The sequence below is a fragment of the Coturnix japonica genome, chromosome 27 (genome assembly GCF_001577835.2).
Source record: "Coturnix japonica isolate 7356 chromosome 27, Coturnix japonica 2.1, whole genome shotgun sequence".
Classification (NCBI taxonomy): domain Eukaryota; kingdom Metazoa; phylum Chordata; class Aves; order Galliformes; family Phasianidae; genus Coturnix; species Coturnix japonica.
Genome location: NC_029542.1, coordinates 1,982,591 through 1,999,508, shown reverse-complemented (window position 1 = coordinate 1,999,508; position 16,918 = coordinate 1,982,591). Strand labels below are relative to the sequence as shown.

The 16,918-nt window shown below is 48.4% G+C and overlaps 1 protein-coding gene across 11 annotated transcripts in view; it reads right to left on the bottom strand.

The window, feature by feature from the left end:
- The window catches only part of TANC2 (tetratricopeptide repeat, ankyrin repeat and coiled-coil containing 2), a 139,617-nt gene that overhangs the window by 97,285 nt on the left and 25,414 nt on the right, over positions 1-16,918 (bottom strand). For all 11 annotated transcript variants that reach the window (XM_015885745.2, XM_015885749.2, XM_015885744.2 and 8 more), the window contains 2 exons: positions 4,947-5,009; positions 1,733-1,832 (listed from right to left, as the gene is read on the bottom strand). In XM_015885745.2, coding sequence (XP_015741231.1) covers positions 1,733-1,799 — 67 coding nt within the window. In that variant the 5' untranslated portion in view covers positions 1,800-1,832; positions 4,947-5,009. The remainder of the gene's footprint in view (positions 1-1,732; positions 1,833-4,946; positions 5,010-16,918) is intronic.

The window sequence follows — 16,918 nt, the reverse complement described above, 5'->3', positions numbered from 1 at the left end:
CTTTAATGAATGCTTTAATCCATCCAGCATCACCACAGCACAAAGCACAGGGCTGTCAGCCTGGCTTCAGCAACCCCAGTTGCAGCTGCATCACTGCAAAGTAAAGCAGCTGCCTGGAGGAGGAGCTGCAAAGGCACCACGTTCCCTGGGTTCCACAAGAGAAAAAAACACCACCACAACCACCTTTCATTTTGCTTCAAAGGCCTCTGTGATGCCAAAGGAGCAGGGCAGATGAAATGCAGATGTGCACAATGCAGCTCCATCCTTCCCCATGCAGCAAAGCAGGGAGTTGCCCCCTGCACGACTCATTTCCAACCTTCCTATGGGAGGATTGACCCAAGCAGCACAGCTGAGTCCCTCACTGTTGACGTGAGATGCAGAACCTGCTCTGGGATCCCAGCAGTGTGCACAGCTCCCACCGCTGCTGCCCTGCACTTACAGCACTGCAGGGTGTCTGACACATACACTGTGGCCACTGTGCATTACAGGAAGTTCCACCCGTTGGAAAAGCCCACCACAGTGCTTTCCAGGAATGTGTTTCTCTGCTCTGCTCACAAGAAACAAGAAAATAATTACGAATCACAAGAGCCATGTGGCAGCGTGAACTCCCAAACCTAACCAGCCCCTTGTGTGGGCACCTTGCAACCAGAGCCAGAGATGAAGCAAACCCCAAGGACACAAAACTTGTTTCATGCACTGCTGCTGCTGCTGCTCCCAACAACTGTCTGCAGCCCAAAGTGACCTGGATGTCACAATCCTCCTTCCCAAACCAAACCCGATATTAAAACCAGGGGAAATCAGAAGTAGGTATCAGAATCAGTATTCATCAGAAGCAGCTATTAAATCATTTCAGCCAAGGGAAAGGAGGGGATTGTTTGGTTTGTTTTTCCCATTGCCTTTATCACCATTGCATCTCTGCATGTTCTATTGTGGTTTCCCACGGAATACACAGCTATGCTATTTACACAGACACACGAGCACGAAGCAACAATCCATCCCCAAATACTCCAAGAGTGCTGCCAGATGGCTTCACAAAGGAGAATGGAAGAACTAATTCAAAGCTCTTACGCTGCCAGCAATCCATTTTTGGAAGGAACTACTTAAAGCTCAACAAGAATACTTAGCACTTTCCCCAGCCATGGAGGCATTCAAGGCCAGGCTGGATGTGGCTCTGGGCAGCCTGGGCTGGTGGTTGGCAGCCCTGAATATGGTGGAGGGGTTGAAACTGGATGATCTTTATGGTCCTTTTCAACCCAGGCCATTCTATGGTCAAGCACGGTGGTATTTCTTGCAATGCTTTGCTCTAGGACTACAACCCTCCTGGATGGAGCAGCAAACAACACTCCTGGGATGCTGCAGAGAGGAGCTGGGCAGAAACACTGACCAAATTTGAACACTTCTTCCTTAATTCCATCTCTTCCCATTTCTCCATCCCCCTCATCTTTGTTTCTCACAACACAGGATTGCTAACACTGCCAACAAGCATCGCTGAGGTGTAACTGTTTTCTTTCTCTGCAATAAAAGCAGACATGGTTTACTTCGTAATGCAGTGTTTCCTAGCATTACACCACCACATGGTACTACGATAACCCACAATGATGTGCTGAGTCCATCGCAATACCAACCAACACATCCATTCCTTAACAAGAAGAAAAGGGCCCAGTGAAATCAGCACGAGTGACATGAGAGGAGCAGTGCCAGCAGAACACACGTGAGCAGCTCACTTACTTACCACTGGACCTGTTTTTGCGGTTCGATTTCCCTCCTGTAAGGAGCATCTTGAGGCTGTTCCGAAACATGGCGATGCCGTCCCGCCGTGCAGATCCCACAGCCTGCATAAGGAGAGAGAACACACACAGACATGGAAGCCTCTGTACCATTGGGGATGCCAGGAAGAGCTGCTGGGCTCACAGCACCAATAGCTCATTCCACTTTGCTAAGGCAGGTAAGCCACCAAAACTGCAGTGGCAGCTCCAGGCTGGAGCAGAACAACGGCAAAGAGCCTTTGATTGGGACATGCAATGAGGAGTGACTTTGCTTCAAAGGTAACACATTCATATATATCACAATGTTTTGTCTTTAACAATGTAGGATTCTTCTTGGAGGATGCTCAGTAAACGCCATCCAGAGTTACTGCACTGTTACCTGGTGTTGTGAGGTTTATTCATAGGGGAATACCCCCATACAAAGAGCATCCTGTGAATGGTTAAAAGCCCTTTACATGACCTGCTCACTGAGACACACCAACATCTAAAGGCAGATTTTGAGGGACGTGTATCTGAATGCTATTAGCTGGGACACAGCAGCAGGATTTCCTTTCCACCCCCATCACTTTCTCCTGTAATGAACTTTTTCACATCAAACCCCCCATGCAACAGCAGAAGAGGAAAACACGAAGGAGGCGCCGAATGTAGGACAGACAGCTGAACACACAGCAGCATTTAGTTTGGAAGGTGATGACATTACAGCCCTTCCAGCATCCCACCAACCCAAATGTATTTATTGGGGCTTCGAGCAAGAAAACAAGAAGGCAGCAAACAGCTCCTGCTGCTGTCTGAATAACCAGCCAGCTCTGAAATGACTGGGGCCAATGCTAAAAGCACCATGGCACCATAAGTGCTGTAAAGGAGGATGTGAAAGGGGTGAATATATCGAGCAAGCAGCAGCAGCTCTGCTCTGAGACCAAGCTGCTGTGCTTACCACTTGCTTTCTTCTTATGGTCAGAGAATATTTTCACGCCGAAGCTTTGTGAGGGTGGGCAGAGCAAAAGGCAGCAGGCAGAGCAGAACCTGGAAGCTCCTGCGGAGGAGGGAGAGGTGCAGGAGGAGCTGGGATGCACCCAGCTCTGCTCCAGCTGAGAACAGAAGCGGGTGGAGCTGCGCCAGCAGAGCTGAGGAACAACATAATTAACCTAATTATGCTGATGGAGCCAACTGGACTGAGGCTGAACAATGCCAAAGGTGAGGAGGAAAGATTGCTAACGATGTTTACCTCCAGCCTTGACGTGATGGAATTTCTGAACCCTCTGCCCAGTGCCTTTATGAAGGCTCCACAAACTCACTCTGAAGAAGCAGGATGAGTTGATGCTTTGCTTTGAGACTCTCATCTGCCCACCCTGGGGGCCTTAGGGACCAGCATCTGCATTCAGAGCTCACCCTGAGGCCTCAGAAGAACACCAGAGGCCCCCAGAGGTGGTAAGGAAGGCTCTCAGCAGCAGGCCCAGCCTGCATCCCTGACACAGCTCCATATCGTACCCTACAGACAGCACGGCAGCATCCCAGCCCTCAGTGGATGGACATCTGATCACTCAAGTGTTCCAGGGGGCTGCACATTATCAGGGACTACAGAAGTAATATTCACATCTTTCCTGAGATGTGAGGGACAGATACGGCCCAGCAGAGATTGGATTTCCAAATCAAAGCAAATTCTGTTTGCTCCGGATAAGTGAACAAGGACACCTCTGTGCCAGACCTGGCATCCCAGCAGCTCACACTGCAGCAAAGGCAGAATTTACTCCTAAAACCTTAACAACATCCAGCAAAAGTTGATGAATGCTATCTAGAAGAAAAGAACACTGTATTCATACATGTAGATGGATGGGGGGAGAAAGCAAAAGACATTTTAAGTTTGCAAACAGCGTCACAGATCAAGGCAAACTCAGAAGATGAGTGCATCCTTTGTGGCACCCCATCTCCGTGCAGCACTCTGTCATCCTGCAGATGCAGCTTAAACACTGTGTAGCAAAGCGTGCTTCAGTGCAGTCGGCAGTTCCTCCTGCTGCTTCACTCCTGCTTGGCACTGCTCATGGAAGGTGAGATAAAGCTTTGCAAAACACATGGCCACAAAGCACGACTTTCCTGCAGCTCCATGCGGCCTCTTCTCACCCAGAAAGCTGAACTCACTGCATGAGAAATTAAGATGCGTGTATAGTAAGTGTATATTAACACACCCAAACTGTCTCTCTGAATATTAGCTCTCAAGGTTTAACAATGTGTTGATGCTAAATTAATGTTTTATGGGCAAAAAGGAACCTTTCACCAATTAGTGAATAGCTTGCTATGTTAAGAGCATTCAGACTTCAAGGAGGAGCAGACACTGAGGCCTCCCCTCAAGAAAGAAAGAAGGGAGAGAGCTATAAAGCTCAGGATGAAAGAAACTGAAAGCTAAAAGGAAAACACACAACACAGATGTGGCTGTTCTGACCACACTACCAACATGGTAACACTGAGATCAGAAACATCCCTGGAAGGATGCAGTCAGTCCCTAGAAGAAAACCGACCCACAGAACCATCCTCTGCTGAGAATGGAAAGGTAACGACCTTGAAATTAAGGAAATTGAATTCTGAATGGGGCTTTATCGCTTCCCGTAACCTGGTTTCCAATTCTAGATTAATGGTGCAGAGTCCATAAGGGATGCTGACGTTCTCTGTACGCAATGCCAGCCACCCTGAGAGAACTGATACTGGGGGAACAGTTTGGAATCTGATCACCTCCGTTTCACTGACCTGTCTGCAATGTTGGAAGAGCCTCCTGTGCTGCCCATAACAGTGAGAACTGCTATTCGTGTTGTCAATAACATCAGCAGCTGCCTCTATCAGAAAACACTTGGGCATTCCAAAAACAAGCAGGCATTGAAATGGAATGGTTCTGCAGAACTCAAGTCTACCTCTGCAAAATGAGGAGCTGGCACAAATCTTCAGGCACTTCTACAGCTGGAATGAATGGAGCCCAGTGAGCCCAGCACCAGGAACGGGTTCCTCACCTGGAGCCATCAGCACTGCAGCTCAGAGCAGCCAGCAAATCCTCACTGCAGTGCCCACCTCTAATTACAGGTGATGAGACATGAGTGTCGAGATGAAAGCACTGAGGAGGGCTTCCGTTCTATTTAAGCAATTAAGTTACAGTAAAAAAAACCAACCCCAATGTGGTAAGTCCAATTCTCTTACCTTGCTATGTCTAGTCAAGTTAAATCTCTAGGAAAGCGTGTCTTCCTCCATGCACCACAAGTCCTGAAACAAAAGAAACAAACAGAATTTAGCAACATCTTCTCAACCCAGTGCTGTGTGCACCAAAGTGAAGGATCTCAGCCCAGAATGAACTCACAGCTTTCAGAGCACCATCACCACAATCACAGCCTGTGTTCACACATCTCCATCTCTGCGGAGCATCCAGACATTCTGGTCACTTGATTCTCCCCCCTCAGCAGCCTCAAAGTTGCCTGCAAAGCAACCCAGAGCATCCCATCCTATCCACACAATGAGCTTTCACTGCTCCTATTGCTGCATTACAAATCTTCATGTGAATGCAGCAGCCGTGAGGGAGCTGTCAATAAAAACCAAATGTCATCAAAGTGCTTTTCTTCTTTTAATGCCTTTAACCCTGTAATTATAAATCCCGCTGCATGGAAGCGCTGTATCACAACAAATATAGCCAGAGAGCAACATACAAATTGCTACAGGGAGAGGAATCAATGTTAGAACTGTTCTAATAGAAGGATGCCATCACAGAACCACAGAATGAGCCGGGTTGGAAGGGACCTCAAGGATCATGTAGTTCCAACCCCCCTGCCTGGCAGGGCCACCAAACATACACCTTTACTACATCAGGTTGCCCAGGAGACCCCATAGATCCCCATAGAGACACCATAGACCCCATAGATCGCGTTGCCCATGGCCCCGTCCAACCTGGCCTTGAACACCTCCAAGGACGGGGCATCCACAACCTCCCTGGGCAGCCTGTTCCAGGGCCTCACCACTCTCCTAGTGAAGAACTTCCCCCTAACATCCAACCTAAATCTTCCCTCTTTTAACTTAAAACCATTTCCCCGTGTCCTGCTATTGTCAGCCCTTTCCAAGAGTTTACTCCCCTCCTGGGAGTGAGCCATGCACTCACCAAGCTATGAAGATGCACTACTGAAATGCACACAGCTGTTATTAATGCTGCAAAGCCAACAAGTGGAGAGATACAAGCACTGGACCTCAGCACATGCAGGGATGGGGACTCCACCACCTCCCTGTGCAGCCCACCCCAAGCTTAAGAAGTTTGCTGCATTGAGATGAACACCATCCCCTGTATAAAGTGTTTAACATCACAACTGAGCAAAGCCCCAGTGGGGTGAAATGCAAGGCTGACTTTCTGCTCCTCCTAAAGCAAACAGAGCAATGCTTTCCCCATCATCTATGCAGACACTGCACTGGAGCAGGTTAATACCTCAGTGGCACACAGCTAACTGAATTTGAAGCCTCTACAACAAACACTCTGGGTCACGCGGACCCAGAGAAATTACCAGCTCACACTTCTATCAACGCAGCATTAATGCAGACTTCCAACCCAGTGAGCACCTGTCTCCAACACCACTGATCTGAGCAATGCTGCCCGACCAGCTCTGCTGGAAAGGAATGCTCTGTGAATGGAGATTTCCACCTTCACACCAGGTTACTCGTCCTGTTGGGCCATCAGCTGGCACACACCTGGAAACCAAAGGAGCTCGGTGGGCATTCTCAACTCAAACATTACTTTGCATATACAAACGTGTTGGAAACAAAGCAGAGACTGACAGGAAATAGCCTCAATTCAAGCTCTAACTCAGCTTAATATTTCTATCATTCTATGTGCTTCTTTTTGTCAGGTTTTTTAATGACGGGGGTCATCCATCAAACCGAAGATCAGGAACAGTGATCCTCAAGCTATAGCAATGCAGGGATGACCCAACTGCATTGGGACCCACCCAGAAAACAAGCATCGTTTCCATCCTGATAAACACAGTCTTCTCAACTTCTGACTCTCTAATTGAAAGCAATTACGTAATTAACTGCACTTGTAGAGTTTGCTACACAGGAGCAGATCCCACTGATATATCAAGAACTGCACAGGAGACCATACAACCAACACAGCAGCACCTTGGTCCATATTTAGATCCCACCTGGCTGATCTGCAGTTGCATTATGCTAATATTCACTATTCCACATTCTCAGCTGGCAGCAGCTCCCTTGCAATAATCATCCCTGCAAATAATGTGGGAAGGCATCCAGATGCCAACAGAACCATCACAAGGATCAGAGAACAGCCCATGTTTACATGAGATGGTTCTGCTCACCTCTCCCACCTTCAGAAAGGACTGTATTTGCATCGTGCCATCTCACCAGCCCAGACTGTTGGTTTAATATGAAAATTATAACGAGCTTCCATTTTATTTCCTGCTTAACAAAGAGTTTCAAGCTATTGATGGAGCAATCTTCCCAGCATCTTAATAACACTGATCAAATGCACCACGATCTGTACTGGCAAAGCACTTTGGGGGCCCAAACTGAAACTGCTTTGTTGTTACAATGAATACTGCTGCAAATCCTCACCTTTCTGATGCCTTCAGATGCTCATTAACATTACATGCTTAATAACATTAAATACAACCTAACTGGTCACCCCTCTGCTCTTTTTCTTCACAGGTCACTATTTATTAACTAATTGTTTTCAGTGCAGCACTTACAACACACATGTCAGTGCCAGCACCCATTACAGGGTTCGTTCAGCACACACCAAGGCAAATATTTTCCTTCCCGAGTCATTCAAGGTCAGAAGTAATGCAATTATTTAACGTTTTAATAGATGCCAGCTGATAACTGGAAGAGCAAACCCAACAGCCCACAGAGCACAACAAGGGGGGGAGGATGGAGGTCCCCACTGAAGGAATTTGAGGATGGATAGAGAGACACAGAACTGCAGGGGTTGGAAGGGACCCCTGGAGATCATTGAGTCCAGCCCCCTGCTAAAGCAGCTCCCTACAACAGGTTGGCATTCAGATGGGCCTTGAGCATCTCTGCAGAAGATACAACCACCATATACGACCCCATATAGGTCCCACAGACCCCATATGGCCCCATAGACCCCATACAGGCCCCACAACCCCATATGGGCCCCATAGACCCCATACAGGCCCCACAACCCCATATGGGCCCCACAGACCCCATACAGGCCCCACAACCCCATATGGGCCCCAAAACCCCATATAGGCCCCATAGACCCCATACAGGCCCCACAACCCCATATAGGCCCCACAACCCCATATGGGCCCCACAACCCCATATAGGCCCCATAGACCCCATACAGGCCCCACAACACCATATGGGCCCCATAGACCCCATACAGGCCCCACAACCCCATATGGACCCTCTGGGCAGCCCATTGCAGTCTTCTTTTCCCCATGCTGAATAGCTCCAGGTCAGCCAGCCCTTCCTCATAGGGGAGATGTTCATCATCTCTGTGGCCCTCCTCCTAGGAGATCCTGGAGAGCAGCACACACTCACAGCCATGGGCTTCTTCCAGCAGGGAACACCTTCAGCCACTACAGCAGTTATTTGCAGCTTTATTTCAGCTCTTGGAGCCACAGAACTCAAAAAGCCACTCAGCAGCTCCCTACAGCTCCCAACAGAACAAGGGAATTCCCAAGAGAACAGGCAATGCCTTTGCTCACATGGAAGCATTCAATTATAACTTACATACCTCAGAACACAGCTTCTGCTCTGCCATCTCCACATCCCCTTCTTTAAGCATCTTTGGTAATGCCATACTAGGACACATGTAAACCTGCTGCCTTACCAGCTCCCTTGGATGAAGCTGCAGCATTCAGCCATATACCTTCACTCCAACACAAAAGCTGCTGGCCTTCAAGATAGGAAAGGAAGGCACAAAAACCACAGGGGCAAAGCACTCAGAGCATCCCAGCCCCAGAGCAGTGTGCACATGGATAAGTGCTTGAAGGAAAGGGCACATTTATACACATCAAAGACAAAAGGTAAGTGGTATTTAGAATAGGCCTGACTACTTAAGCAATGTGTTTAAAGCAAAAGCAGCTGTAAACAAACCTGTTGTGTGAGCACACTTGAAATCACAGTGTACAGATAAGAACGCTGAGTGCTGCAGTGTGTCCAGAGCTGTTCCATCCCAGCTCAGAATTCAGCTGGTTCTGATTTCATCATGCAATGGGCAATACAGGTAGGTATGGAGATGTACGGGTATGGGAACGCAAGATACAAACCCAATGAGATCTGACTGGGAGAACTGGCCTTGAAGCTGCCTTGAAGCCAGCTGCTATGGGTCCATATTGATGGATGGCCAGAAGATGGACAGCAGCACTGAAAACAACCACAGTGATGGCAATGAAGCAAGCAGCACTTCCCAAACACACTGTTTACATATTTCCAATGGGGCTCCTACCCAAATGGAGCCCAAAGTTAGGAACCATGCAAACACCTTGAGCAATTCACACCAATGGCCCAAAGACTATGAGAACAAAGGGTGTTTATCAAGTATATCCTATCCTGCGGCTCAGACAGTCACCATCTGCCTGCTGACAATAGTGAGCATCCTCTTTGCTCACCCCATCTGCAAACAGAACATGTCGGAGGAAACTGCTCCCTCCTGGGATCCATCCCCATGTTCAGCTTTGGTGCAAAGAGCAGCTCATCCCCATCCCTGTGACACCACCAACCTCCATCCACCTTTCGTTCACTCTGGAACAATGTCCAGAAATAAACAAAGGTCTATTTCCTCAGGCAGAGGAAATTTCCTACAGAAACACATTTATGGCATTGAGGCAAGCTACAGAAAGCACAGCATCATCTGCTGCTGCGCTGCCAGCCGCACCAGGAGGCCTTTCTTCCCTAACGAGATTGAGCTGGAAGGAGAAAAAATGATTTAACATTCAGCGTCGTGCTTCGATTGGATTATCTTCCATCTAAACTGGATGAGGATACCACGTTTTCCAAAGTTTGCTGCTTTTTAAGCAAAACAATGCAAACAATAGCACAGAAACCACTTATGAGCATTCCCACCTAGAGACAGTGAAGATTACAGCTCCTTTCAAGCACTGGAAGGCCACAATGAGGTCTCCCCCCAGCCTTCCCTTGTCCAAACTAAACAAGCCCAGTTCCTTCAACCTTTCCTCCTAGGTTCGGTGCTCCAGCCCTTTGACCATCTTAGTGGCCCAGATGATCCCCCCAGCCATTCCCATGGTCACCAGCAGTGAGAGGAACTGCGTTTGGAGCACTGTTAGAGGACCAATGCAACACACTGAGCTCTAAAACACAGATCTCTCTTCATGCCACGTTTATCCATTCTTTAGATTAAAGCAGATTGCTTGTTTCAGAGACATTACTGCCACAAAACATAACAAATTCTCCCCATTTTCTGGCTTTAGAGGTGCAATGAAACATCGCCGCTTTCTCCTTATATAGTGTAACCATCTGCAAGAAACCATCTCCATCTGAAGTTTGTCATCACACCAGTGCATGAATCCAACCCAAACCCCAAAGCACACATTGTAATGCTGAATATAAGATGTTGGTGCTGCAGTGCATGAGTCCAGCAGCAGCACAGCTTGGCTCCAGACCACAGGGATGGAGACATCAATGCTGTGTGTTATCCTGGGCTGAAGATGGAAGCTCTGCTCTACCAAAGCACCGATGCCAACAGGAGGATCAACCTTGGAATTATTCCTGCTATTTCACATCAGTTTGCACAGGTTGGGTTCACAGCTCCCACAACAAACTGCACCCCGATGTTCTGTGCAACACGGTTCTGAATGGCACAACAGCACACGAGACGTGCAGGCTGTTATTAGTTCTACGTCACTGACAGGAGAGGAGCAGATGGGCAACTACAGAACCTTCACTATCAGGATTTTAGAGAAACAGCACCACTCTGCTTTGCCAGCTCAATCTGGAGACAACAGAAGCTCACCTGTGTAACACCAGCCAATATTCAGTTCATCTGAACTGAACAGCACACAGACTGGAGGAGCTGGGAGCTCCCACGTGGTCCATCTCAGGCTCTGTAAGTCGGATGCACAGCACTGCAGGGATGTAACAACAGCCAGACGGGAAGGGAGGGCGGAGGGAGGAAGAGGAAGAGCACAAATAAAGGAAGGAAAACCAACCTGATGTTTCTATAATGAGTAATATGCAAAAGCTCGCATCTGGGAGCTACACCAGAGGTAAACACAATACAAACAACAGCACACACTTGAAATAATATCAGGCTCTCCTGTAGCTTCCTTACAGCATCCCCAGAATAGCTCCAACTCTTTTGGCCTCAAGTTGAGTTCTCTGCCTAAATGTTTAGCAAAAGCCTGTGAGCATCCTGCAGCCTGGCAGAGCCATCAGGGAACAGCACAGAGAGCCATAAACACAAAACAACGTGAACCCTGGAGACCTCTCTTCTATACCTAAAAGGAACAAGAAGCATTGAGGCTTTCCATCAAACAAGATGCATCAGGCATGCAAGCAAAGCCATGCATCGTTCAATTGGTTTCTTATTCAGAAGCATAGAAGTATGAATAGTTTAAATTAGGTTTTATTTTTTTCTGCACATATTCTGGTCTACATCCTGGCCTACATTCAGTCTCTGTTCTGCTTTATACTCTAGCCTATATTTTGTCCTATGTTCTGGTCTACATTCTGGTCCATATTTTGTCTACATTCTCCCCTACATTCATGTCTGCATTCTGGTCTATCTTCTACATTCTGGTCTATGCTCTGCTCTACATTCTGGTCTACGTTCTATGTTCTGATCTATATTCTATGTCCTGGTCTACACTCTGTCTGTGCTCTGGTCTATATTTTGTCTATATTCTGTCCTACATTCCATCCTACATTCTATGTCCTGGTCTACATTTTGGCCTATGTTCTGGTCTACACTGTCTATGTTCTGGTCTATACTCTCACCATGCTCTATGTTCTGGTCTATGTTCCGTCTATGCTCTCTCTATGCCCTATGCTCTCCCTATGCTCTACATTCTGGTCTATGCTCTCCCTATGCTCTACATTCTGGTCTGTGCTCTCTCTATGCTCTACGTTCTGGTCTATGCTCTCTCTATGTTCCAGCCTATGCTCCATGTCCCAGTCTATGTCCTGGCCTACTTCCCCTACCACGAGTATTTCACACAGAACAACTCTGACACCAGGAAAAAACTGTTGAGAGAACTCAACAGCCACCATGCAAAGCCCAGGTGATGCCAAAATTACTGTTTCCTATGGGAGAGATGAGTGGGAAGTGGAAATCTCTGCTAAAAGCTCCTCCTTCCATGTACTGCTCAGACACAGAGCAATCAGTGCACCCCATGCAGGGCCTTATCTCATCTCCTGACAGCAAAAACATTTGTCTGCAAGGAAAAATGCAGCAAGAGAGTCTGAAGTTAATCACAAGCGCTTCGTGTCACGTGAAATTTTAGTTACAAGCAAGATAGAACACACAGCACACTGATAGATCAGATAAGAGCCGATCTTACAGCGCCTTCTGCTTGCATGAATGCTGCAACTCCTGGCATAACATCCTTGTGAGCTTATTGCTTCAATAAGCGTACCTACCCCTGTGTATCCTTCTCCATTACTGTGCTGCTTCATCTATAGGGGGGCAAGCAGATGAAACAAGCCCATCATAACAAGCCCATCATAACAAGCCTGGTCATAGCCCTGGGATAAGCATCCCAGTGCTTAACAACCCCTTCTGTAAAGAAGTTTGTCCTGATATCCAACCTAAACTTCCCCTGATGCAATTTGAGGCCATTTCCCCTTATCCTGTCACCAGTGAGAAGAGACCAACCCAACCTCACTGCAATCACCTATTGGGCTTTGGAAGAGAGCAATCAGGTCCCCCCTCAGCCTCCTCTTCCCCAGACCAAACGGCCCCAGGTCCTTCAGTCACTAACAAGTCCACAGAGCAATAAGAAGAGCCAGATGCAAAGCTTATCTGCATTGCAAGGACCCCGTGCTTACAGCTGTGCCAGGGAAATGGGCAGCAGCCAAGGGCCCCAGCAGACGGGCTGTGTGCTGACAGTGGCACTGCTAACTCAGCCCCCCCCCCAAAAGAGCTGCAGAAGGAACAACAAAGGCTCTCTTTGAGAGCCTATCTGCCCCAGCACAGCTCTGATACATTCAGGGTCTGAGAGCACAGCACAGCCCTGAGAAAAGGCCAGGACTGCTGGGCAGGGTCCTGGCTAGGAGAGATACACACAGACAGAAATAGGAGTCAGTACATTCTTTGCACATAAGCACAACCCACACCTTGCCTTCTCTGCAGCTCCACCCACCCTCTGCTCCATGCAGAGCTCACCTTCCCACTGAATGCATTGATCTGAAACCTCCAATCCACCCCGAATTTCCCATGCTCGGTGTGAGTGCATCATGCAGACACAGAACTGCCATTCACAGCGGGTTGTCTGCCTCGGTTTCATTGCCTTTGGTGCTGCTCTGCTTTCTTCTTGCACCTTCCACAGAGCTTTGCATATTCTCAACTCCGCCGTTCCCGTTTTCAGATCATTTACTTTGCATACAGGAGACTTAATTACCTCTTTTCTTCTAATAAATAAGCAAAGCCAACTCAAAGGAAGCCTTTCCCTGCGCCGCAATGGATTCCTTCAGATGAGCTCACATCCAAGCATTCGATCCCACACTGGAAGACGTCTCAGACGCATCAGCTGTTCAGCTCAGAAATGTCAGCTCAGCACTTCTACACCTCCCCGTGCAGATGGCAGCTCCCAAAACAAACAACAACAACAACAACGAGCTGTGAGAGCCCTTATCTACATCCATCTTTGACTCCAATTCATCCATACGTGGTATTTTTCCACTCCCCTGAGATGGGCATCGATGAGATACTGATTGCTCAGGGATGCTCTCTGGGCTCAGCATCAACTCCCATTACTGGTACATGGGTGAGATACGCCTCAGCTACAGGCCTTGCCAGACACGGCCTTCTCCCTTTTCCATTGCAATAGCAATGCTTGCCTATGCACAGCTTTCCCACTAAAAGGAGTTAATCCATCTGTTGCATTCGTTACCACGCTTCGGTGACGCAGCTCACAGCCACACAGTGGTGCCATGGCTCAGCTCCATGGATGCTCTGCACAGAGGTAACCACAGTCCTTTGCTGTGCTATGTGAACAAGAATGGTCTGAGTTGAAAAGGCCCACAGTGCTCATCCATTTCCAACCCCCTGCTATGTGCAGGGTCACCAACCAGCAGCCCAGGATGCCCAGAGCCACATCCAGCCTGGCCTTGAATGCCTGCAGGGATGGGGCATCCACAGCCTCCTTGGGCAACCTGTTCCAAAGGTTATTTGTATCCAAATACAAATATCCAAGGATTTATTGTACATCTACAACACAGCTTACGTGCAGAAAATGCCCGGAAAGGATCATCTTTAAGGCTTGGGTTGTCATGGTATTCCTTTTGTTATTCTCTAAACGCCTCTATTTCAAATAGAGGCCATCATCTTCCACTGCTGTCAGTGATGCTGAATCGATAGCAGCCCTCAGTCAGGATCCAACATGATGGAGGGAAAGGGGGACCAAGGAGATGTGCCACATCATCTTCACCTATTGTTGTTAGTTTAACTCCACATTTAAAAGTAATTATCAAAAGAACTATTAGTTCCAACTATTCCCACCTTCCTATGAGGAGACATCCTCTGTCTGGGCTCTCTTTAATTAAAACTTAGTTTAGGTGACTGATAGTCAGTACTATAAGTGCATTCTACCTGTTGATCAGTGATTGTATAAGCATTTATAGGAGACGTGGCTCAAGGATGTGAGATTTACACCCTTCCAACCAACCAGACTGAGCACGGGGTACCTTCCCACCTCATACCCCAAGGGGAGCAGCAAAGCCCTGCTAAGGGCTGGTTGTGCCAAAGGACAACACCACATCCTTCAGTTCCCACCAGGCAAAGCCAATGGGAGCTGCTCCATCATTCATACCCTTATAAGAACCCCATCCGCAGCCCCTTATGGGCTCACATACTCCACATGCCACTGCATTGAGGGCAGTGGTCCCTCATGCTCACTAAACACGGCCAAGCCAAGACCCCAGTTGAGTGCCCACCACTGAAAATCCTTTGCAAAAATAAACACTTGCATCTCTTTTCCCTTTGGAAACGTATTAATTTAGAAGTGCGCCATTTGGCTTGTGATCACAACTTGTAACTGGCAACAACTCCCACTTGCCATTACTTTTTGGGATGACTGCTGCCCACACGGTGACAGATGGTAACACTCCACCTCTGCTGAGGAGGTGTAGGAGCACTGCCTGCTGTCAGCGAGGCATGAAAAGAAACCCAGAGACAGATAACATTACCAGCCTGAAGGGAACGCAGGTAGGCACACGCAGCTTCGTTATGGCCTGAGCCTTCAGAACAATCTTCCTTCAGTGCCTGATGCATCAAATCCCTGCTCCCAAAGGCAGAGGATGCCCCAACACATAACTACCCATGGGCTGTGCTGGTGGAAGGCCCCAGCAGCTCCAGTAAATGGGTGCAGCAGTGGGATGTGAGCTGGGGGCTGCACAGAAAATGAAACAGGAAAGAGTGATCTGAGCCATAACATCTCACTGGGAGAGGAAGCTGTCCCTCTCTGACCACCATCTCCCCTTTGCAGATGTGCTCCTGGAGCCCCACATGCTACCAAAGAAGCATATGGGAAGGGTCCATCCTTTTGCCCAATGTCCTGCACTGAGAGGCCCTGAGCATCACACTGCCATCCCCCCCCCATGGCCACAAGCATATACTTCCCAAGTGACATCCTCAGTATTAAGAACCTCTGTGCCCTCACCACTCAGCTCCTGGACCTCTTCTGATCGCTATCTAGAACATCATGAGCATGCAGCTGTCAGAAATAGCATCTCAACGCAGAACCCACAGGAGACAACAGGAGCTGGGGACAAGGGATACATGCTCCAGAGGAGGTGCATAAGGGCAAACACAAGGGCAGATGTTTCCTTTGCTGCACACTGCATGGGGATGCAGCTTTGATCCATCCATTACTGCAAAAAGTATGGGAACCCTTTAACATAACCTGCAGCTGAGTGTTGACACACAGCCAGGAAGACCCCAACTCACATCTGCTTCTCCTTGCAGTTACCTCTCAGTTTTTCCGACCCCCAGCTTCATATGAAATAGATGATCAAACTCAGAGGGAAGCAGCCCAGGAAAGATGCCAGGCATAACAAAGCAGCCCATGAACAGGGCTCATCCACAGCCAACCACTCCAACACCATCGGGCCCCTCCAGCTTCACACTCTATGATCCAAGGACAGAAAACCCACCTTGTAGGGAGCCCTGCTTTACCAGCCCGTCCTCAACATACAATCACAGCATCATAGAATTGCTCAGGTTGCAAAAGACCTTTAAGACCATCCGAGCCAACTGCAACCCAACCATACCACCCTGACAAACCTCCAGTAAACCAAGTCCCTGTGCAACACAAAGGGAGAAATAAAGCAAGCAAATAGGAAGGTCCTCTGCTGCACAGACACGGATCAGCCACCTCTTCTCCCACCTCAGTAATTACTAACACACTCTCAATGTGGCTGCTATTGCAAACAAGAGCTCACCCTGCCCAGCAGACTTCCATCCATCAATGTAACCCTTCCAACTCCTTGCTACAGAACACCAGCTTGGGTGAGAGGCTCTGAACAAATAGCAGCTTCCATACCCTGAGCCTGGATGAAGGCAGACACACCACTGCCCCTCTGAGCTGCAGATATAGGAAGGCACACATCTGCTGTTTGCACACCCGTGTGTGTCAGCCCAGGAACAAGCAGAGCTCTGCGCTTGCTCTGCCTGGCTGCGGGTCAAGAGAGCTCATCAGATGACTCTTTGGTAACTCATGTGGATGGGAGCAGCGTGAATGGAAGTGGTTGTGGGGCAGAAAGAGGGTTATTCACACACACAAGGATCTGAAGGCTGGGACGTGCACCAAGTGCTCCATTTGTGTTAACCACAAGCCAACCCCATTGCTGCAACAACTCCACGCCATGGATCTGATAGACCTCTCATAAGGGAGAAATAAAGCAGCTCCTTCCTTCCATGGAGCCTCCATCCACCTCCAGGATACCCTGCAGTCACATCATAGTGCAGACACACAGAT